Source organism: Lytechinus pictus, chromosome 5, assembly GCF_037042905.1.
Source record: "Lytechinus pictus isolate F3 Inbred chromosome 5, Lp3.0, whole genome shotgun sequence".
NCBI lineage: Eukaryota > Metazoa > Echinodermata > Echinoidea > Temnopleuroida > Toxopneustidae > Lytechinus > Lytechinus pictus.
This window is the reverse complement of record NC_087249.1, coordinates 19,866,786-19,891,792: the sequence shown is the minus strand read 5'-3', so window position 1 is coordinate 19,891,792 and position 25,007 is coordinate 19,866,786. Positions and strand designations below refer to the sequence as shown.

At 36.3% G+C, this 25,007-nt stretch overlaps 1 protein-coding gene across 1 annotated transcript; it reads left to right on the top strand.

Annotated features, from left to right (window-relative positions):
• Positions 1-1,029: 1,029 nt before the first annotated feature.
• On the top strand, positions 1,030-24,586 carry LOC129261682 (survival motor neuron protein-like). The gene is made up of 8 exons (XM_064099441.1): positions 1,030-1,071; positions 11,200-11,274; positions 11,970-12,074; positions 12,775-12,978; positions 13,626-13,913; positions 19,486-19,539; positions 21,295-21,435; positions 22,118-24,586. Exons 1-8 carry the CDS (start codon positions 1,030-1,032, stop codon positions 22,289-22,291), a joined length of 1,083 nt encoding a protein of 360 aa, XP_063955511.1. The 3' UTR covers positions 22,292-24,586.
• The last annotated feature ends 421 nt before the right edge of the window (positions 24,587-25,007 follow it).

The window sequence follows — 25,007 nt, the reverse complement described above, 5'->3', positions numbered from 1 at the left end:
TTGATTGTATGAATTTACTCCCTTCATTTTACAAATTATAATTAACAGAAGTTGGGGATACAGCAAAGCACTGGATTATAAACTGGCTGATAAACACTTTGTGCTGATACCAATAGGAATTAATATGGCCTCTTTTCCAACTTTTTAAAAAAGTACATGTATGTCTAGCCACACTCTCACTATAAGACAAGTAATAACATGAATAAACATCAGTCATGTATAAAGCAAAATAAGAATTTGAAATAATCTTATAAATTTGACATGCAAAAAAAATTAATTACTTCATGGTATTTACACATCAGAAATTCTACCCCATCCAAAAGTGTCATCACACAGATACGCTCAGAGCATACTGATGGGGAGGGGCATTTGTCCCCCCCCCCCAAAAAAAAAAAAAAAGAATCCATGATGGAGAATATAAAAAAATCACTAGTACGGTACTAAGAAATGAAAGGGTAAAATGTGAAATTATATGAGGAATATCTTATACGAAACAATGTCTCGCAGTTGCCAACCTGATCAAGAACATTTCAGTATTTTGGTAAGAAAATTCGGCAACCATAGTTTCAAAGCAGACTCTTGGCGGCAAATATCTGCTTATTTGCTTAACAAAAAATGCCCTGGCTCTGAGCTTCACTGAACAGTGAAGAAAAATTCATGCAGTTTTGTTGTTGATAGATACCCAACTCCCACATACAATAAAATAAATACATAAATAGAAAAATAAATATTAATTAAGTAATGAATAAATATAGACCCTATATTTAGAATGGTCAGGGAGAGGAGTGGGGCGAGGGCCGGGCATGCGTTTAGTAAAATTTTGTAGGAAGTTGTAAACTTTCAGAGGAAATAAATGCAATTAAAAGTTGTTACAAGTTAGGAATAAATGGCATTCAACTTCTAAACATAAATAAAGTCGCACAGTATACAAACTGTACAAACGCTACTACGGTGTCCTTGAAACTCGCTGATTCCTATATATGAAGCTTGAAAACGAGGCGCGCGTGAAACGATCCGAGCGACATCATCATGGCTGAACGTTCTGGCGACGTGGTTTTCAGAGTTGATCAGGTAGGAAAGTCTGCTTGGATGTTTAGAAATAAAATAACACCTTTGGCTTTAAGAATGAATTTCTGATCATGCACATAAACTTATTTATTAGTGCAATTTGGTTTGCCGCGGTGTGTGTACTGGCTATGTTTCGGAAGTCAATGAAGTTGAAATCAAACTTATTTTAGCCCCACATATTGAAATATGGGTGGTGTTCAAAAAAAAATTTGAATCAAGTTTTTCAGTTTTCCTTACCCCTTTTTTCATACCCTTTTTTCTTCTCTTGGGACTTCCCCTTTGCTTTTCAAGGCCGAGTTTCATCTCCCATCATAAATTCACTCCGTATTTTCCTGAAAAGACCTCCCACTCCCCCCTATCTTTGCCTTTGGTAGGGAGTTCAGTGAAAATGCCACTTTCAAGTTTCAGAATTTGTATCTGTCTGTGCTTCCATGACATGACACTCTAGGCAACACCGCAATACTTACCCGTGTTAATAAACTGGGACTCCACTCACGCGCATTTGGGCCGCCCTAGCTTAGAACTAAAGTTTATTATCAAGAAATTGTTAAACTATACATGTATAGCCTATAGGGCCTACTGATAAAATATATTTCATTAAATAGCTTGATACTGTTTGATCGGTATGATTGATGGGGTGTCCAAATTTCGCGCACTTTTCAAAAATATTCATCAGGCTTAATTTTGTTCACAAAATATTCATAATTTATACAAAACCAATTCAAGAAATAGTTACCACATTGACGGCAAGATCGTGAACTATAAAATCATGGACGAAAATGTAAAGACTAAAGTAGGTCAAGGGGTTTCGCCGGTATCGCGATCTCAAAATTCTATTCCGATCGGCGAATGCGGGCTGTGCTGGAAAACCGTTCAGAAAAGTGTGACCTAACTTCGCGCACCAACGCTTTTGTGGAGATTTAAACAAAAACTCAAGTTCAAAAAGTGAAAAATTAAATCAGATTGATGGCAAAATGCTATGGAATCGGTTAGTACCACATTTAACTCACATTTTTGATGATTTCTGCTTGCAAAATGGTGATATCGTGATGCTTGTGATTTCTTCAAAACGGGCGCTAGCGGTGACAAATTTGCCGATCTTTTGCCAATATTTTCATGAATACTGAACTCATCCTAAAGAAATTTTCATTATACGGTAATTTTAGGTCGCTTTTCACGTTGATGATGTCAGATTTTAAGGATATTGGCTAGTTTTTTAGATAAGGACCGTCCGCGAAGTATGGACACGCGCGAAGTTTGGACACACTGCCATACTCACCGGTTCTTTTGTTGCATTTTCAGCCCAATTCTCACAATTCTTGGGAAATATTCGCGACAAATCTTGTCGCCATAGACAGCTACATGTCCATCTTTATTTATAAATAGAGCGCCCTTTACGATAGTTGTTAATGCCGCGGAGAAATCGTTAGGCATTTTGGCCTGTGTTCATGGCGTAGCTGTTCTATTTTTTTTTTTATACTATAGTATACTTTATAGGTATGAGATCGAAATCACAGCGAGTATTTACACTCTTCCATAATGATTCCGAAAGGGAGGCGCAACACCCCCCACCCACATGGGCGCAAATTCCAGGGGGACATGTCCCCCTCACCTAGAATAGTAGGGGGCACATTATGAAATGTCATCCCCCTAGGCCCTACTATTTTTGGTCTTTTCATTCAAAATCGAAATAAAATATGTATTTTGGAAGAGACGATCTTACTTTTGGGGTGCCCTTTTTTTTGCTTGTTTGCTTATCAAATTTCTTTTGGTCAAGATGACCTTCTTTTTGGGGTGATAAACCTTCTTTTTTGTTTTTGTTTGTTTGTTTTTTTCTTGTCAAATTTTCCAGCCCCTCGTCCCGGCTACCTTTGGGGAGAGATTTCCGCCCTTGCCTAACAGTACACTTGATATTGTTTGCGAATCTGCGTGGGCGTCGGGGGCTGGGGGATGAGGAAAAGCGGTGAGACGAGAAAAAAAAATAGAAGGAAAAAGGGGACAGAAAAAAAGTGAACGAAAGAAAAATTAATGGAAAATAAAAGGGAGGAGAAAATAGTGAGAAAAGTGATGGGTAGGTCGAGATTTTATGTGTCCGTGCAAAAAGAAATGAGCAGAGGTTGAGATGTTGTCTGTTTAGGCAAATGTCTGTCTGTTTGTTGGACTGGCGCCTGTTGCAAAAATTATTAAGCTGATGGAATCAGAAAGTTCCAACTGCTTCATGTCATACCGACAGTGACAGGATTAAGCGGTTGTAGGTATAAATCACGCTCTAAAACTGTGTTCTTTATTAAAAAGTTGTCCTTCATATTCATTTTCGCAAAAGAATATCAAGTTTTCAATTAATTGTCTATAGTTATCCTGTTTATGATAAAAATACTTAGAAATTGGGTTAGGTTTAGGGTTATCAAATTATCGGGGCAGAAAAAATATTTTTTCAGTTTGCGCGTCGATTTTTAATGACATTCATTCTATTCACAGCAATATATTATTAAACATAGCCGCATGAATTATAGATAGGTCTATAGTTATCAGGTGAATAATTTACCGCTACACACTGATCATGCGGATACTGTTTTGTAAAGGGGAATTTCACCTTGATAAAAAGATTGTGAAAATATAGGCCAAAGAAAAATAATTTCAAAACATCGGTGAAGGTGTTATTAAAAAAAAATGGAGTTAGTAGAATTTCGAATGCTTGATTTGTGACGTCATAAACGAGCAGTTGCTCAATATTCTATGTAATATAAAATGCAAAAATTTCCCATTTTTAATGGTCCGTAATGACCCACTTTTTTCTTTTTGGAGAGAGTATGAAGTTATCTATTGATATACTGAATGTACAATAAAAGTCATTATCACGTATTTCTTGACATTTCATTTACTTTTTACCATAATTATATCCGATATAGCTGCTCGCAAAGGCCTACGCCGTCACAAATAATTATTTAAAAAATCTCACCTTTAATTTTTTTTTGGTGGGGGATGGATTTTTCCTGAAAGCATACCAATTTTTCAAATTATTTTTTCTGCTATTTTCATAATTAACTTTAAATAAATTCACCTATGCACTACTTAATTTTTTCAAAGACAAAATAACAAAATTACATCTAGTCTTCATCATCACCATCATCACCAACTTCATTCTCATCATCATCACCACTACCACCATCATTATCATCATCATCATCATCATCATCATCATCACCGCCACCATCACCACCACCATCATCATCACCAAGATAATTTTCATCATCATCATCTTTCTTTTTTTTTCTTTTTTTCCCCCTTCCCTTCTTCTTTTTTTCCTTCCTATTTTCCTCCCTTTTTAGAGGGGCACACCACCGAATAAATATGTTTGTTGTTGTTGTATATAAGTTGGCGGATGCCTCATGAAATGAAATAAAAGAGAAAATAAGGAAATGGAAAAAGTAAGAAGAAGGATAAGAAGAAAAAAAGAAAGCCAAACAGACAAGACAAAATAATATCAAAATTTCGTAATAAAGTCAGTCAGTTTAATAATTATGTTTTCAATGAAATGAGACATAAAAGAACTGAAACAAGTAAAAAGGGCTACATCATAGTTAAAAGAAATAGAGGGAAGCTCCGAGACAATAAAAAGTGTTAAAAAAATCAGAAAAGACTTTGAAACACTCTGAACACGAGTATAATATAAAAAAAAATTTGGAATAAGCGAGGACAAGTAGCTGAGGGACCCCCCCCCCCTCTCTCTAGTTATTTACTCAAACTCGCATATACAAGAGAAGAAATTCTTACTAATCAAAATATTGCGAGCAAAAAGCATGAGCTTACATTTTTTTAAATATTCAAAACTGATAGAGAGACACATTTTGAACAATTCATGAAACATAATAATCATTCATTATAGCTACCAATCGGATTGCGACAAGATCTGAGAATTAGAAATTCATTAAAAGCATAAAATTGTATAACATTAAAATAAGACGGGCGCAACGCATGAGCTAAAGCTTTATATACCAATTAAAATTGTGGACATTTTTAGCGCTTTCGGTAGTCATGAAAAAGATTCATATTTCATGAAAGCTCAAATCCCGAGGAGGAATATTTTTTATTAATTGACTTAAAAAAGGCTGTTCTAATTAAGCCCCATTTAATATTTGATTACAAGTCTCGTTAAACAGTAAAAGAGGAAAAAATAAAGCATATTGTGTTCCTCAATTCTCTTTCTCTTTAACCCTATTTTTATTTTATTTATTTTTTTTTTGGGGGGGGGAGGTATTTTGGTTAAAAAAAAAGAGAAAAAACGATAATTGCTGGCTAGTGGGTGTATAGTGGTAGGGACACCCCGCCCCCACCCCCCGTAGTTACGCAAACATGGGACCAAATGATCCTACTTGTTCCAAGGCGAAACTTGTGCAATCAATTAAATGTTATTTTTGAGAAAATTAAAGCTTGCGCTGTTTAAATTCAATCTCTTTCACCTAAATTTGCGATGAATGCTAGCATTATGAAATATATAATTATCAACGTCTGGCGAAAAGAATAACCAACCGATCAGCTGACGAGAACGCGTATCACGTGATCTGCATATCAGCTTCGATCGCGAGTCAGAAGTGAAGAGCAACTGGCAATAAAATCTGGAAAAAGTCGTCAAAATGTAAGTTCCCCTTCATTTCTTTCAATTTTTTTTTATTGCTAACAATGCTTTAACTTTCTTAAACAAAAATTTAATGAACAGACAGTACGATAGCTCGTACTTATGTTATAATACACAAATAATCATCTTCACAAAGATTTCTGACACAAAATACTACAGATGTCGCCTATGAGGTCCATACATGTAATGTTTGGACCTCATTGGTACTAGGAGTGTGACATGACATGTATAAAACAAATACGAAGCCATTAAAGGAGGAGGAAAAACCCTATAGAAACCTATACCATGAGAAACTTTGAAGTTTTATGAATAAAATGATGTATAATTCAAGGGCATGCCTTGCCCCGCATAGCAGCGCATTGCACTTTGAAAAAAAGTATTACACAGTACCATTCATTGCATTTTGTGTAAGTTATGAAAATCTACTTTTTGCTGTAAAAAAAATCTGCACATTCTCCCGTTTAAACAGAAATATCTCTGTCAATATTTGACATCATGAGTTGATTTATGCACCATTCTTTTTCTTATTTCACAGGCTTTCCAATGGTACCAAATTTGTTGGGATTTCTTCAAGATTTCAAAAAGCAACTGTCTCCCCCACTCAAACGAGCCTTTAATATTTTTTTTGACAGAACAAAATCTGCATATTTTCCCCTGTAAATTGGAATATCTCCATCAATATATCAGACAATGAGTTGAATGAAGCACCATTATTTTTCTTATTTCACAAGCTTTCCAATGTCAAATTTGTTGGGATTCTTCTAGATTTCAAAAAGTCACCGAACTCCCTACCTACATGTATGGCTATGCCGTAGCAGCTAAGTTAGGGTGACGAGATTTCACAAAATGAAATACGGGACAATTGCAAGAGGGATCGAACGAGCCAGGCCTTAATAAAACGATCAACAAAGAAGGCTACACAGTGTTAGACTTGTGAAAAAAAATATAAAGAATTGGAAGAGAGGGTGAACGAAAGAATGAAGGAGCGAAAAAAAGAGATGAATTGAGAAGAAAGAAGAAAATTAAGGGGAAAATGCAGAAGGAAAAAATAAAGAAAGAATAAAAGGATGAAAGAAATAAAGGAGAGAAAAAAGGTTTCCATCATTCTTTGAAATAAATATAGAAAGAAAGGAAGGGAAGATGGATAAATATGTGAAAGAAAAATAAAGGAGAGAAAGGAAAAAAAGTAAGAAAAAAGGAGGAGGAAAGAAAAATGTTTCCTTCATTCTTTTAAAGAAAGAAGAAACACAGGAAGGAAGCAAAAGAAAGAATTAAAATAAGGGGAAAAATTAGAAGGAAAAATGAAAGAGTGGGAGGAAAGAATTATGAAGGGCGGAGAGAATGAAACAAAAAGAAAATAATGGAAGGAGAAAAGAACGAAAAGGAGAGGAAGGGAGAAGGAAGCAAAGAAAATATTAAGGAAAGAAAGAATGAAGGAAATTGAAAAAAAAAGGAGGAAAGTAAGAGAAGAAGGAAAGAAAGAAAAATGAAAACAGAGAGAAAGGATCAGGAAAGAAAGATAGATGGAACAAAAAGAGGGCAAGCAGGAACGATAGAATGATGAAGAGAGAAGGATAGAAAAGAAAGAGGAAAAAAGTTCAAACTTCAAGCAAACCAAAAAAATCCAATCATCTATAAACAAAAATCATAAGGATATTTGGTGTTTTTTTATATGTTTTATTTTTTTTTTTAAACTTATATGTTTTAGAAATGAATAAAATACCGAAATGAAACATTGTCAAATTTAAAAATTGTATGAAACATCGCGGCATCATACACATCCCATTTCAAGTTGCATTGATCACAACAAGACTCAAAACGAAAGCTGAAACAGCCAGATCTAGTTATGAATACTCAATAACTTGTTCCTCTGATTACATCTCCAAATCATTAAGCTGATAATCCATGATATAATTATAAAGATTTCCCGCTGATTTTGTGATTATTTTGGTGGAAAAACTGTTTATCATGTGAGATTGTTTGCACCATTGAGAATCTGCTCCGATCCCGATCCTACATGTCTAGCTAGTAGCCTGCCACACACAGGCAGGAAGCCAGTTCATTAGCAATGTATTGGGTTAGCAAGAAAATCACAGCAGTTTTATTGTTGTCTCTGCTTCGTTTTCTGTTGGTTATTTGATGAAAATTCGTCACTTTTATGTATATTTTGTTCAATATTCTGAAAAACAGGACAAATAGGCATCCCTGGAAGGGTTTGTCGGGACGCCGAGACAAAGGACCAAAATACGGTACGATCCCGGGAAATACGGGACGTCTGGTCACCCTGCCCCCCCCCCCCCCGACCAGCATGACCAGGGCTTGTAATGTTACGATTGCGATTGTCTGCGTTCGCCGAGCGAGGGTGGCCGCACCCTTTCGAAAAAAACGGGGGAGCTTTTCTCGAAAGGGTGGGTTGAGGCAAAGATACTACAAGGGGACATCAGACACTTCGGTGATTTTTTTTTAACGCTCCCAATACGCCCAAAAAATGCTCCTGGGGAAGGGCGCCCAACAGCTTTTGAGTAAGTAAACCTTCGCATATCGGCCCGCGACTGTGTTTAACCCTAATTCTCCCGGGGGGGGGGGGGCCATAATGCCCCCCCCTCGACAATTTTCACGATATATCTGCTGCGCAAAATTTTTTGACCTCGCCGCTCACTGACTTTTTATTTTCAAGTCTCGCGCAAATTTTGAGACCAAATTTGTGACGCCCGGTTACGACATTACGCAACATTATGTAAGTGCATGTCAGACCCCAAATTACTCATAAATGTGATTTCATGTACAAATCCAATGCAGATTGTGTATTAGACAAAATTCACAAATGTATCATTATTTCTACTTTTACTGATTAAACTTAATGAATTTTGCCTTGTTTGTGATCAGAATTAAGTCTGGAACGATTTCCATCGAAAAAACAAAAAGTAAAAAAACAGAAATACATAAGAAGTAAAAAAAACAATAAAATACATAAGAAATCGGTTTAGGTACCAGAATTTTTTTATTCACAATTGTTCGGAATGCTATAAAGAATGTTTTCACCAAAAAATAGCATTCTAGGAGCTTTATTTAGTGAATCAGAGCAAAAAGTATGATTTCATGAATAAATTAGCATAATTAATTCATAGAAAATAAAAATATATGAATTCAGTGAAATTTATCAATGCAACTGCATAGATTACGTCATTCTCTACCATCATGCAAATTTTCGTTGTGGTCGCGCAATCCGCGGCTGAGATCTCAAGGGGGGCCATAATGCCCCCCCCCCTCGGGAATGACAAGAATCAAAATACCTTGGGAGATTTTGGGTTAAAACATATATGGGGAATATGAGAGAGCTCAAGGGTGGCGCATGGGAATATATTCACGTTTTATTACCATGAAACCTCTAAAATAATTATTCATCTCAAATTTAAGGGGGAAAAAATTGAAGAAAATTTTTTCTTTAAATATGTAAAAATAGACTATTCCTTCAACCCTTCACCATTTCTCTCATACATGTATGTTTTGTACACAACCATCTCGCGATACGCAAAGGTAAAAAAAGGCCATTACTTTATACTCAACGCTGTGGGGCACTCTTCCCGAGCGTTTCATTATGTGGTCTAAGTACTGTCCGATCTTCCCCCTGTAGTATATTTGGTTGAGGGAGGGGAGTAAAAATAACTGGGTGAGCTTTTCATGAAAGGCAATGCTGAATAGTCTCTCGTACCAGTTGTTTATTTGTGTGTCTGTGCACGAGGGTATGGAGGCCGCAAATGAGGCGAGGTTGTGTGTGGGTGCATGTGTGTCATGATGGACATTTGCATTAAAAAAGGAAGGAAAGAAGGGGGAAATTTTTTTTTTGCATTTTCATGTAGGGCTTTTTAGGCTTATTTATTTTCAATAGTCTCAGCGGTGCACGCATCGACCGGGTTCTGACATGGTAACTAGTAGGCACTAACTGACTGCAGTTTGCGAAGAAAAACCAGTTTCAAACAATTGCTTCAGTGGTGAAGAGATGAGGGGGGGCTTCAGGTGCTCCCCCCATCCCCAACAAAAAAAAACACGACCAAGAAAGAAAAAAAAGAGGAAAGAGAGAATGGTGAAATATATTTTTTTCTGAATATTATGCCATAATTCAGATAATTTGATTTTTTTAAGATAAAAATGTCTAAATTTTTGCTCGCTCACAATTTTTTATTTTATTTTGCCCGATACGCCATATCTAGCCTCTTCAAAATCTGTGGCTCATTATGCCACTGATGTGTTTCATTACAATTCTATGCAAATGCTTATTTATAATTCCATTGTTTTATATGGCTTTGTGGAATCGTTTGGGGTATAGAATTACTTTGTTAATATGCATTTTATTCAAAATCACAAAAAATGCAAGCTCTCTTCTTTTTCTCCTAATTACTAGCATCAGTGGCGTAATTAGCCCAACATTTTGAGGGGCCAGATATGTCATATAGGGCAAAGTTTAATAAAAGTTGTGAGCGTGCATGAACAAATTTAGACATTTTCATTTAAGAAAAATTAAAATTTTATGTCAGATTTTGACATATAAATATTCCGGAAATACATGTAATATCATATTTCACTTTTCTCTCTTTTCTTTTCTTTTCTCTCCTTTGTTTGTCGTCATTTTTTTTGGGATGGGGAAGCGCCCCAACCCCCCCCCCCCCCCATCTGTTCATCTTTACCAATAGTCTATTAATATTATATAGTTGTTTTTATTAATTTGATGAATAATTTTCATAGAAACGACTGGTTCAAAAAACTATTAAACACATCAGCCTTTCGTGAAAAGCTGTGCATCACGAAAAGGTGCGTTTATTTGACTCCCCTCCCTCAACCCACCTTTTCGAGAAAAGCTACCCCGGTTTTCTCAAAAGGGTGCGGCCATCCCCGCTCCGCGAACGCAAACGATCGCAACAAAAATGTCAAACATATCTTGTTTTATTGTAAATTAACTTTAAAAGTTACAACTCTGATACGTAAGTTAACTTTTAGGCAGCTATTTTTTTTTGTTTCTGAGATGTGTGGGGATTTTCTAGCAAACAGCTGAACGCAAATAATATGCAAATAACCGGTCAGCCAAATCATTGTATCTGCATTGCTTGACTTTCACGTGAAAGAGGGATACGTTTTTCTTGATAGTGTGCATTGAAATCACGGTTAGGGTTGTTGTATTTATACCTATGCTGTTTTTGTATCTTTTTTGTAGGGAAAATCTCAACCGCCCAAACTGAAATTACAAGCATGTTGCTCTTTTACAACATCTTTTCTATTTCTCGGTTCTGTGTGAAAATATAAACATCAATGTTAAGCACTTGTCTTGGTCTTTCCTGCCATATATTTTAGCAATAAATATCTTGTAACACTTAGGACAAAAGTGCAAATTATAGTAAACGTTGAAGTTTATTTTTTCTGAAATGGGATTCGCATATGATGGTTCAGATGGTGTATGATTAAGTTCTGTACTTTATTTTGTCCATTTTTGTTTGCTACAGAGTGACAATGACTCAGACCTGTGGGATGATTCTGCTCTGATTAAAGCCTATGATAAAGCCATCAGTTGTGTTAAGGTAAGTGCTAAGCTTTCATTGTGCTCCATGTTCAATCAAATAATGTTATATGATAAGGCTGAGTGTTCTGTTTCATAAGAAAAAAAAATTATACAGTCTCTTTAATGAAAAAAAAGGTAGATATTTCATTTGGGATCAATGAATTTGGTAGTGAATGAAATGAAGAGAAATTATTATTGTAGATCTAGTTGTACGTTTATTCTTCTCCCCATTGCCAGTCATTTCACAAGGCGACTGGCTGGACTATTCCTTAGAAAGTTGAGGAATTGCACGTGTTTAACCCCAAAGATACATACAGTGTACATGTCTCTTACAAGCCCCTTATAACTAAGTAACTGGGTTATTATGGTTGTTAGGTAAAGTGATTCAAATTCAATAGGATGGTTTAATTGGTAGAGCCCATACATGTATATCCCAAATGGTGTCTCCAGGATAATGTCGGTAAATTACAATCTCTTCCCCCATAAAAGCTCAAGAATTGTTGATTCTTTAGTGTGTTTGAAAACTTTGCTAATAATATATAATGATTGACAAAGTATTTAATTGCCTGAAAGGTTGAGCATGTAATTAATCGAATGTCCCAATTTTTGTTATTCATCTACATGTATTATATATAAAGTTTTTAATAGTATATCTTAAAATAATTTTATTTTTGATCATTTCCACTTTTTGTGTGTCATTGTTTCTGTTTATAGGGTATGACTAATGATGGAAGTGAGAAGGAGGGAAAAAACAAACCAAAGACAAGGAGAGGAGGGAAGAAGAACAAGAAGAAGAAGAACTTTACACCAGCACAAACGGTAAATCTTTTGCATGATATTTGTACATTGTAGTTGGTATTCTAGATTTTACTATTTTCTTGATTCCTTTTACATGATCTACAAGCATCAGTCTTTTCGCAGACAGTTGTGACTTAGTCATGGTTCAGAATCGATGCGCCAATGTATTTAATGTACATGTAATGCATCTCATTGATATGATATCTTTAATGATTGCAAAAGGCAGAAGCAGACATACCCTGAGCATAAGCTTGGCTACCCCTGCCTCAGTGGATTTTGTTGTTTGTATTTTTATTTTTCATAACTATGGCCCTCCCTTACTGTCTTTCACCACTCTGATTACAGTGACTCTGCCTAGTTCTTTGTTTGGATGACCCACTGGAATAAAAAAAAATGTGAAAAAAATAATTGTTCATATACCCTAGCCATACATGTACTCAGTTATTCAAAGACATAAAAAATATGAACGTTTATTGGAAATGTGGCACTTTAAAGCTTATATCTGACTTGACGTAGGAGATCAAATTTCTTTGAAAACTCTGTTTGCAAGAACTAAACAATATCGTATTCAATAAAGGGCCGAAATTAACCTGCCTATCTTCCATTGTTGATAAAAAGATTCACTTACATGTAGGATATATATTTTTGGTGTAAAGCCTTTTTTCTTGGTGGGAAAGTTTCTTTGTAGTTTCCATTCAAACTTGACCTGTCTACCTTTCAGAGATGGAAAGTAGGGGATCGCTGTAAATCCGTATTCACAGAGGACGACATGGTGTACAGTGCCATGGTAACGAGCATCAACAATAAGAAATCATCTTGCATCGTTAGATACGCTGGCTATGGGAACGAGGAGGAGAAGAGGCTCTCTGATCTTTTCACGGAATCCGAGGCGGAGGCCTCTGTAAACTCAAAAGCAGAGCTTGAGGTATGTTTCTACTGTAATTCAATTTCATTGGGGTAGATGGTTCCTGTTCCTCTTCTTTTATTCCATCGATTGGATTTCGTTATCCATTTAATCTAGAAATTATATTCATATCCGACGTGTGCCCATGGTGATGTTTTTCCTTTTTGAAAGATTTTAGGTGAGTGTTCAGGGTTTTTTTCTGTAAGATTAGCTGTAAGAGTAGCTAGATTTACAATATAGCTTTTAGAAATTTTCCCCAATACCATGTTGACCAATGTATATTTCTGTATGTTTCTGATAACATTTTAGTATTTTAATGTATAATTGCTGTGATTGGCGTCATGAGAGAAACTTTGTTTCTGAACAAATTAATCAGTGGTGAATATGTTTTCAATATACAAGTGATGAGGCTATACAGAATGATTTATAGAATGCAATGAATTCATGAATTTTCCCCATATCTTACTTACTGCAGGCTACATGTAAGACCCTGATTGCGAATTTGATCAAGTTGGTTTTTCAAACAAGACAAACACACAAACCACTTGTTGTCCAATACACAAGTCCAAGTCAGAGCCTGTAGTCTGCAAATTCAGATCCTTTTCACCAACTAAAAGCATAGCAAACTAATATCTTTACCGTTTTCCTGTCATTTTGTTCCTGTACAGAATGGGTATGATTCCATGGAGTGGACAGACCACAGTCAGAGCCCCATGCACCCCAGTGGAAGCGGTGCTGGCCCCAGGAAACGCTCCCACCACCACCCTTACCCACCACACCCGCCGCATGTTCCGCCACCACATCCAGCAGGCATGCCTCAACCCCTCGGCTACCCGAATCCCTATGGGGGGACATGGTATCCACCCCATCCAGGACCCCCACCTCCGATGCCACCACCCCCTCCGATGATGTCACCGTTGCCCTTCGCTCCATGGGGATCCCCTGCAGCTACACCGGTGAGACCATGAATCCTGAGACCAAAGTTCATAGTTCCACATTAAAGAAATTACTAATACTTTTTAAATATATTTTTATACTACAATATAAATTAAGTAGTAAGTGGAGCAGATGATGAATGCCAATTTGTTCATTCTCATTTTATTTTGATTGAGAATTTACAGTAAGTGTTTCACATTTGAATAAGTGATAAGTCTAGGATGGTTCCTGACTACATACACATGTAGATGGTATTGCTTAATATAAGAAGATATCTACATGATTTTTTCCCTCATGTCTCAACAAAGTGGGGATGAATTTCCTGAAATGTTAATCAAATTTGACAGATGATAAACTTGCTATCAGATTATCAGATTTCAATCTAATAAAAAAAATCAAATTTTAAATCTTACATGTAGCTGGAAGAAATTTTACATTCCAACTTCAGTGTTGGTGGTAGGATAAATTTGTACATACAACACATCACCAAACTTAAAATCAGTGACGTGAGTTTGATCATTTATGTAAACTCACATGATGCGTTCAAGCGAAAGATAACAATCTAAATTTTGCTTCTACATAAGCACCAATTCCAACACCAAACTCTAAATCACCCAATATTAGGGACAGTGATTTTCCGCGATCGCGGAAAACGGACGGAATTCACGGAAAGGGCCTTTTGAAACGGAAAATGGCATTTCAAACGGAAAATCACGGAAAACGTATTTTCCCTCAAAATACACAGAATAGCAACAGAAATTACTCCAAAATCACAACAAAATGAGAATATTAAATGGCCAAAAAAACCCAGAAAACACGATCTCACTTCGCTACTATCATGACAATTCACACATCGTGACTGCACTCGACATCAGCACACTCGATTGTACCCCGCACCGTACCCGTACCCGGCCACGTACGTTCATCCCTCCAACTCAGTGTAAAAAGTGGGCGGAGCTTAATCGGATTTTCGGGCCTAGCAACCCTGTTAGCAACGCCTGTTAGCATCGTTTGGCTCAATCTCCATAATGTCTGCGATATTAAAATCCTACAAACTGATGGAATTATTCAAATTTAGTAAGGCTATGAATGTTTATCATTTACACTGACTATCGGTGTACAAACTCATACCGAATTTAAAGGCAATTGCCGGTTATATTACGAATTATCAGTCATTTTGATGAGTGATGCAAAGTGCCAAAATTTATGAAAATATAGCGTAAATTTTATATAGCATTTCAAAATCCTTATTTTCAATATCCCCATAATTTTTTGTTGTTTTAAAAAATATCTTATTACATTTACCAGAATTTTCCCGACCTGATAACGTTAATAGATTACTGTTTCTCGGCTTTATGAGGAAATGCCAGACCTTCAAAATCAGGTTAATTTTTGTTATATTTCTAACAGAAAATTGTTAGATTCGAACTACTATACCAACTTTACGCCCGAAGGAGGGTTATCATCTCGTATTGTTGTGTAAATGATACATAGCAATTCATTTTAGGAGTGTATTAATCCATGTTAGATAATCTTTTTCACGATGAGTTTTGTAATGAAGATAAAAAATCAAGTTCATTCTTGGCACGCGAGCCGCAGAATGATAAATTTTAGCGTGCGCAGACGGGGCTGATCCCTAGTGTGTCGGACGGGATTATCTAGTCCCATACTGGCCATGCTGGTTTCGGGTGGTATATTCTACGTACATTTTCCCCTTGCGATGACCACTGTCCAGTGTTATAGTGCTTAATGTTGATACTTAATCTGTGAAATGAATAGTTTACCGATATCTAAAAATGCTCTAATATACCTGACACATGATTGATCTCATTTTCGACTTTTATTATTTCTTTCGACGTGCATGAATTACAAAAAGTCAATCTTAGAATGTGTACATTGACTGTATATACTCTAGTTAAAAATGAAAGAATTGTCAATTAAGGCTTGGGAAATATCGTGTTAAGTTTGCCTAATGTCATGAGTATCTCACTGTATGTTAAACAGATCACAGAATGACTGTAAACTTTGTAAATTCCACGGCTGCCTCCACGAACTGGGACATGAAGACGACATGGCGGCTCCTGATTTGTTAAAATAAAAATGATGGCAATATTTACAACAATTTTGAATCATACAACTGCGATAAACCAGGCTCTCGTGATTCGGCGGATAGTCCCTATAACCATTGCAAGAAAGCAAAACATAATTTCGTAATGACCTGGGCTGATTGGCACTTTGCGAGAAATGTCTCGTTTTTATACTTTCGGCCATGCAATCTAAAGCACTTTTTAAAAAATCTTTCTAACAGTAGTTTATTAATTTTAAGAATTAAAAAAATGTAGTTTCTGTGTTGAAAACGGAGGGAAGATTAGAGAAGCCTTTCGGCTCTCAATCCAGCTCCTCTTCCTCCTCCTTTTGTATATACCATCCCTTTATCTTTCTTATTTCTAATAGTAATTCCTGTTTTTATCGTGTAAATATTAAGTTTTTACCTTTTATCATAATGGGATCCTACTATAAGCTTTCCAGCTGTCCGAGATTACTGATTTTAATGCTACTGTATTTTATTTTGGTGACTGTATTCAATACAGTCAATAAATTGATTTTATTAGCCAATCTGGCTAAACAAGTTCATCGATCAATCAGTCAATTTTCTGCTGGTCCCATTAGCCCCCTTTCTCTGCTACTGACTATAGGTGATAGAGGGAGGGGGGGGGGAATAATCATCATCTCACCGTGCTCACTGCCGCCCCAGACAAGTGTGTTTGATATATTTTAATTGCAAGGGCTTCTCCTCCTCCTTCTATATCTCCCTGTTCTCTCTTTCTTTGTTTTTGCTTTTATATATCTCAAAGATCAGCTTTCCCTATTTAAATTTCCACTGTCTTCTATTATTCATTCCCTCCTGTTATGGTCAAGCTTCCTCAAATAAAGCTTGCCCTAATAATATTTGCCCCTCTGTCATTCTACCGGCCTGCAATCTCCTTTTGGCCCCTTAATTCTTTTTTTCTCTCGGCCTCGACCCCTCCCCAATCTATTTCATCCAACCCTTTTCACTCCCCCAACTCACCATGATTATAATTTATAATCACAAGAGCCTGGTAAAACCCCCCCCCCCCCCCGGCGGTCATGCAGGTCGGCTTCATATGTTCCATAATGGTGTAGGCGGTCGTGGAATTTACAAAACATATAGTTGTTTTATATTTTCTGTTTAACATATACCGAGATGCTGATGACATTGGACAAACTTAACACGATATTTCCCAAACCTATATTTTAACTATACAGTCAATGTTCTTGACATCAAGTTGACTTATTGTAATTAAGGAAAGAAATAATAATCACCGAAAATGAAATAATTTATGTGTCAGGTATATTCCAAGCATTTTTAGACATCGGTAAAGTATGAATTTCATAGACTGAGTATCAAAATAAAACACTTAAACTGCACAGTGGTCATCGCGAGGGGAAAAGGTACGTAAAATATACCACCTGACTCCAGTATCGGACTGGATAATCTGAACGGACAGCCAGGGCGATCAGCCTCGTCTGCACACGCTAAAATTTAGCATTATGCGGCTCGCGTGCTAAGAATGAACTTGATTTGTCTGTTCATTACGTAACTCATCGTGAAAAATGTTATCCAACATTGATTGCTACACTCGTAATATTTAATGTTATGTACGATATACACAAAATTATGAGATGATAACCCTTCTTCGGGAGAACAATGGTATAGTAGTTCGAATCTAACTATTTTCTTTTAGAAATATAACAAAAAACAACCTGATTTTGAAGGCCTAAAATTTTCTTATGAATGATGGAGAAAATAAGCTACCAACGTTATCAGGTCGGGAAAATTCTATTTAATGTATTAAGATATTTTTTAAAACAACAAAAAATTATGGGGATATTGAAAATAAGGATTTTGAAATGCTATATAAAATTTACGCTATATTTTCATAAATTTTGGCATATTGTATCACTCATCAAAATGACTGGTAATTCGCTTTCTTACACACACTTGCTTATAATTTCGATATAGGTTGATACACCGATAGTCAATATAAATGATAAACATTCATAGTCTTACTAAATTTAAACGATTTCATTAGTTTTTAGGATTTTAATATCGCAGACAATTTGGAGAGTGAGCAAGAAGATGCTCGTAAGCGTCGCTAACAAGACTGTTAGGCGACCTACCGCGAGAGGGCTTTTATAATGGCGGGCTCCACTGAGTTGATACATAGCCTATAGGCGGTTCACGTACGTGCGGCCGGCCGGGTTGGGCTTCACATGCACACATGTATCGTTCAACTACATGTACACAGTTGTGTGTTGCTGCCCTCTACGTTTGAAGATGTAACAGCACGATACCGTGGTCTTAAAATCCAAGATGGCGGATTGGGAAAAGACGTTGACTGATGATAACGATGTCCAAAAACCCCCAAAATTATCGATGAAATATCATTTTACCGTGAAATAATGCTAATAATATGAAAGGTGAGGAGGTATGCATGCAAAATGGGTGTGTTAAAATATTTTATTCACCCGCATAGATCCGATTAGAACGGATTTTATTGTGTTGTTGGTACAGTAGCAGATACAAATTTTGACCAGTGCGAGTGTGCATGTAAATGTGTAAACGGAATTGTCACTTTTCCGTGTGTACAAAGTCTATGGGGAAACGGAATTTCCGTTTTCTGACATGCTGAAACGGAATTTGAGATTTTCTGAAACGGAAAAGGCAATTTTTTGAAACGGAAAATCACTGTCCCTACAATATCTCCTAGATTTTACATCTATACATCACCACACTTAAAATACAGCTTGTCCAGGGACTAATTGTGCTAGAAGTTGAGCTAATATTAATAACATGTTTGGATCATTAGGAAAATCACATGAGGTGTTCAAAGGGGAATCCGACCTAAATAAAACCTTGTTTCTAGAGGAAAAAGAAAAATCAGACAAGTTGATAGGTGAAAGATTGAACAATATTGGACAAACAATAAGAACATTATAAATTTAAAAAATTTGTAATATTGGTAATCACTATACACATAGAGACTTCAAATTGGCTGCATATGTGATGTCATAGTGATGTAAGGCAAGGACTACTTTTCCATGTAATCCAATACATAATATGGCTAAAATGTTATTTTATTCAAAAGTTTTACATCAAATTTTTTTTCATGAGGACATAAAACAATACATTACCTTGGTTATATTTAGATTACTGCCCCAAGGGAATAGGTGCTTAGGAGAAAACCACAAATCCCTGATAATTAAGTACATGGCCTATGGGAAAGTTGTCCTTGCCCCTTGTCATAATTTACTTACCCAGTTGCCAATTTGAAATCTACATAGTCTTAGGAATCTCAATTTTAAAACAGCCATAACTTATTGCTTATCCGATTTCTTTCAAACTTTGACCATTCGGTTTCATTTATTTTTCTCCATTCCACCACAACATTTTATGACCAAGGCTGGATTCCCCTTTAAGCTGGGGACAGCGATCTGAATTTTGCTTCTTTTACAATCACAAACACCAAAACCGAGGTTGAAATTGACTAATGTCTCTTTATTTTTCAGATGATGCCTGGTTGGGGAGGAACATCACCACATCCTGCTTCTCAAACACCCCCAGTAAGTACAGTCATTTTAAAACCTATTTATTTATTTAAAATAATAATAATGGTGGCTACTTTCCTACTTATATAGTGCACAGGTCCACCTTTCGGTGCTCATGGTGCTTTTAAAAAAAGGCCCTGCTATTATTATTACCTCGGCTAAGCTAGGCAACCGATTAAGGCACACTCAGCTTTTTGAGGAATTACTTCCTGCTGGTACCCATTTACATCACCTGGGTCGAGTGCAGCACACAGTGGATGAATTCCTTGCTGAAGGAAATAATGCATTGCAAGAAACTTACATTCCAAAATGAAGGGTAATGGGGTGTTTTTCTCATTTTTCCTTTTTCTCTCATCCAAAAGTTCTTCTACAATCCTGTTTAAAAAAACAGTGCCCTGGCGAAAAGAGGATAAAAAGGGTGTAGAAAAGGGGGTAACATTCCTCATAAGGCAGTAAAAACTTGAAAGATGTTTGCTGAAAACCTTGCAGTAAGGGGCCTGTGAGTGGCAGTCGCTTTGGCAGCGATCAGTCTTCCAAAATCACTTTAGCTCCACAAATCACATGGACAAATGCAGATAGCTTGCAAAGAAGACAGCAAAATAATGAACAGGCATGGTCAATCACATACCTATGTTGGCTAGCCTGCAACTTTTATTTATTGCTTTTTAAGTGCCCCTTTAACCCTAAATAGACTGGGCTATTTCGATGCCTAAGAAGACTGGGGGGGGGGGGGGCTGATTCAGCCCCCCCCCCCCTATGATCTCGGCCGTCGATCGCACGATCGCGACGAAAATTGGCACACGTGTTACCCATGGCATTATCTACAAAACTATACCATCAAATTCTGCAAAAAATCTCATGTCTCATTAATTATGCTAATTTATGCGTAAAATCATAAGTTTGCTCTAATTAATAAAATAATGCCCCTGAAATGCTAATTTTTGTTTCACATACTCTAGATAGGCATCTGATCAAATTTATTTTTAAAAAATTTCAACATCACATTTATTTTCTTATGTATTCTATTGTTTTCTAAATTTCTTATGTATTTCTTTGTTTTTCGACTTTTTTTTTTTAATTGTTTTTTTCAATGGAAATTGTCGGGGACTTTATTTCGACCATAAAATAGATAAGATTAATTGATTTTAAGCAGTGAAAGGAAAAATAATGATACATTTATGAATTTTGGTTAAAAACACTATTTGCATTGGATTTGTACACAAATTCACGTTTTTGAGTAATTTTGGGTCTGCATGCACTTACGAAATGTTGCGTGATTTCGGAACTGCGTACCCGGGGGTCACAATTTTGGTCTTAAAAGTTGCGAGAGACTTGAAGGTAAAAAGTCAGTGAGCGACGCGGTCAAAAAATTTCGCGTGGCGGATTTATCGCGAAAAATGTCGAGGGGGGGCTGAATCAGCCCCCCCCCCCCCAGTCTTTTTAGGGTTAAATCAAGGAAAGGTACTCAGTACAATTGTATGTCACAAGTTTATCATGAACTTGGGTTCAGGTATTATATTTTTTCTTGATTTATCAGTAATGTTTAATAAAGGATTTGGACTTTGTCAAAACAATGGTTTTACAGCTTTCTTCTCTTTAATGATGTTATGTCTTTAAAGAATGGCTTCTGAAAATGCAAATCTTTTCACCATTGCTCAACTTTTACAGAACTTAAACAGAATTGTTACCATAATTTTTTGACAATTGCACAATTTTTACATGAACTTTAGCACAATTGCTAATTTGAATCAATATGGTTTGTTGTACTAGCACCAGCAGATTCCTTCAATGCCGCCCACACCACCTCCTCATCCCCCACTGCCGGATGATGTTGAAGATATGGACAAGGAGGCTCTGCATTCTATGTTGATGTCTTGGTATATGAGTGGCTACCATACTGGTTATTATGAGGTAGGTCCGTGTTCTCTCTTTTAACCGTTGAGGGGCACATTTCATAAAGACAAGATTTATAAGTTTGCCACTTTGAAAGCTACCATGGAAACCTTGATTGACTGCTGAGCCATATGTTATTCATATTCACCCAAGTCATTTGGCACAAGATTATCATTTATATATATATATATATATATATATATATATATATGCAAACACTGACTTGATGGTCTTTGTGTTGGATTCTGTTACATTTCTCTTTATACCGCAGCCCATTACATGTACATGTAGGTGGTTGCTGCAGGCATTCTGTTTTCAAGTCATTTTGTGATAATCGAATAGTTTGATGGATCAACTTCAGACTTGGGCAAAGTATCCCAATAGGAGGAGAGACAGTTGTCTGATTAAAGCAAAGGTTATAAATATATTTTTTCCTCATGAAAACCTAACAACCTTTCAACAGATAAACTTCAAACTTGGTTTATATATTTATGTATATATGTGAATGATGATGATCTGTTTAGATTTGGGAGTTGCAAGTCAAGGGTCACAGAGGTCATTATTTGAAAGTTTAAGAGTTAGGTGTGTAATCATCTGGCAATTGCAGAGGCATGAATTACTGTGTGCAGTCGAGTCCCCATCTAATTTGTGCATTACACCACAGCCTTTAAACTAATTTCTTGTTGTCATGATTCCTCAGGGCCTGAAGAAATCAAAGGAAAGCAGTGACAGTACTACCTCAAAGACAAAGGACAATGATACAACACCAAGAAGAGCGGGGCAAGGAAGACAGTCTAGGACAAAAGATGAGGTCAAGGAAGCAACTCCATCTCAACCTGACGAGAAGTCTCAAGACATCAGCCAGGAATCATGACAATGAAATTAAATTGGGGTATGAAGAGGATGAAGTTGGTTTCCTCAAGTCAAGGGAGTAGGTAGGGGCAGCATTTCTTTGCTTATTATCGTGGAAAGTGACAAGAATTGTTTGAATTGGTGAATATGTGAGAAGAAGATGGAGTAGGGAATAGAAATCACTCAGACATTGGTTTTTGTTCCATGTTAAGTGAAGTGTATGTATTGACTTGCTGAGGAAAATTGAGGCAGGTCTTTCCGGGAGTGAAGCCGCTTGTTGCTTTTCATTACCAGTTCTCACATTTTATCAGAGACAAAATATGGGGAATTCCGGAAACCCCCTACGGAAAGGTGTATATAGCCTTTGTGGTGACATTCGGGCTAAAAATACAGCCCAGTCTTTTGACAATTAACCTACAATGTAAGTTATCTGAAGCGGTTTTGAGAAACAAAGATAAGGTTGCCTACAGAAATCACTGTGAAACCATGTTTATTCCATGTTAAGATAACTTGCATAGGAGAGTTACATTATCCGGCATAATGTTAGAGAGCTCTGTAAGGTTGTTAGAGTGATGACATCTTAATAGATCTGCCTTCAAATAGTCGGAATAGTCTGCCACTGTGATGATGATGTCCCACAAATTTGTGAATGTTTTATAGTGGCTGGTTAAAAAGTGAACTGAATAAATGACTTTATTTGATCATAGCCCATATTTTCATGCAAAGGATATGAGCCAAGGATGTGACTCTAATCTGCCGCATTTCTCATTTATGAGACCAAAGTGGGATTGAATAAATTAATGAATATTATTTTCTGAGATTTGATACTTCAAACAAAAAAGTGGTCAAACAAGTCATAAAAATCAAACAAATTGACTCAATTCGTTTTGATGTGAATAAAAAGGGAAAATGTTGACCGGTCTATGACAACATCGTTCCTGACCAGGCGGGTGTTTCATAAAGCTGTTCGTAAGTCAAGAGCGACTTTAAGAACGACTGGTGATCCTTTCTTACACGCGTAACCATCGCTAATGAATATACCATTTACCACAATAAAGGATCACCAGTCGTTCTTAAAGTCGCTCTTAACTTACGAACAGCTTTATGAAACGGCCCCCAGGTGGGTGTTTCATAAAGTTCGTAAAGTTACGAACGACTTTACGCATGACTGGAACATGTTTTTTATGTCATAACTCAATTGCATAGGGATATCACATAGCACAAGAAAGGATCACCAGTCGTGCGTAAATTCATTCGTATCTTGCGAACAGCTTTATGAAACACCCACCAGAAAATGGATGATTAGGAATTATAGTAATTCCAGTATTTTTATGCCAGTTGACTGTAATAGCCACAGCATTACAAGAGGTTTTCATAATGTTACTGTACATTAGTTTTCTGGCACATATTTCCTGAATGATAACGTGAATATTTGTATTTTCATTCAACCCCCTTTTTATTTACTTTTTTTTCACAACAATTACATAGGTAGAGATGGAACAGCAATAAAAAAAAAATTAAGTTGGCAATGCATTTGATGATGATAAAAAAATGGTTTTTGATTTCACTGTTCAATGAGAACTTATGTTTTCTGTATAAATGGTCATTCAATGGAATATCCAGTGATTCAATGATGAAAAATCAATAAGTTTATCATATACTCTGTATTGAGATAATTCCCAAGCAAGGAATATATTTCAAATAATGTTCATTTTCCAAGGAACCAAATTCCTATCAACGAGGCTTGACATCTCGGTTTGTAATTTCAGTGACCCAAGAACAACCATATTAATGTGCTATATTTATCCTCATTACCATGTGCCTTATAGAATTCTAAAGGAGGATCTCCCTTCTTTCTCTCCCCTCTCCCCATCCAAGTCCTTTCTCCCCCTCTCCCTTTGCCCCCATCTCTCTCCCTCCCCTTCTCCACTCTCTTTCTACATCTCTTTTTAGTCCCCCCCCCCCCACTTTCTATCTATCTATCTCTCTCTATTTTATAGTTCTTGGTCTTTTCAAGTATCAGAAAAAACATGGTTATGAATACTGACTCAATTTAATTATGGTTTTTGTATGTGTTTTGCCTGACCGAACAATTACAACAACTTATTGATACACTGTATTTGACTCAAATAATGAAAATATTATTCCCAGGCATATTGATCCTTCATTTTAATAATCCCAACTCTAGAAATTCATTAAATTGATTTTTACAATAAATGACTTACAAGCAAGTGAATTATAAGGAAAAAAATATGTACTGCTATAAAACAAGAGTTTTTTCTGAGCTGGTTTCCTCCTGAACCATTTAAAAACAAAACTCCATAGCCTTGATTGTTTTTATCATGAGTTTGGTCTGTGACATTTATCTGAGATGAATATTGAGATGATGAAAGATATGCAGATGAGAGTAGAAAAAGAAGATATGATTGATTTTTTGAGAGAAGGTGATAAGAGAGAACAAGAAATAATAATATTGTTTATCTAGTGTCCAGAGCAATGTTTATTGCCCTGTAACCACAACGAAAAGACACTTTACCAAATACTCAAATGGATTGGCCTGGAAATTGCTTAGCTGTTGAGCATCAGATGAAATAGTCTCTTGAGGATGTACTGCTAGTGTCCATGCAAGAAAAGGGAGAAATGTTGCCCATCACAAAAGAATGTTGTACACTTTTAAAAGTGCATGAAGAGATATTCATTTTCTGCCTCATAAGAGTGAACAAAAATTCTTTTTTTTC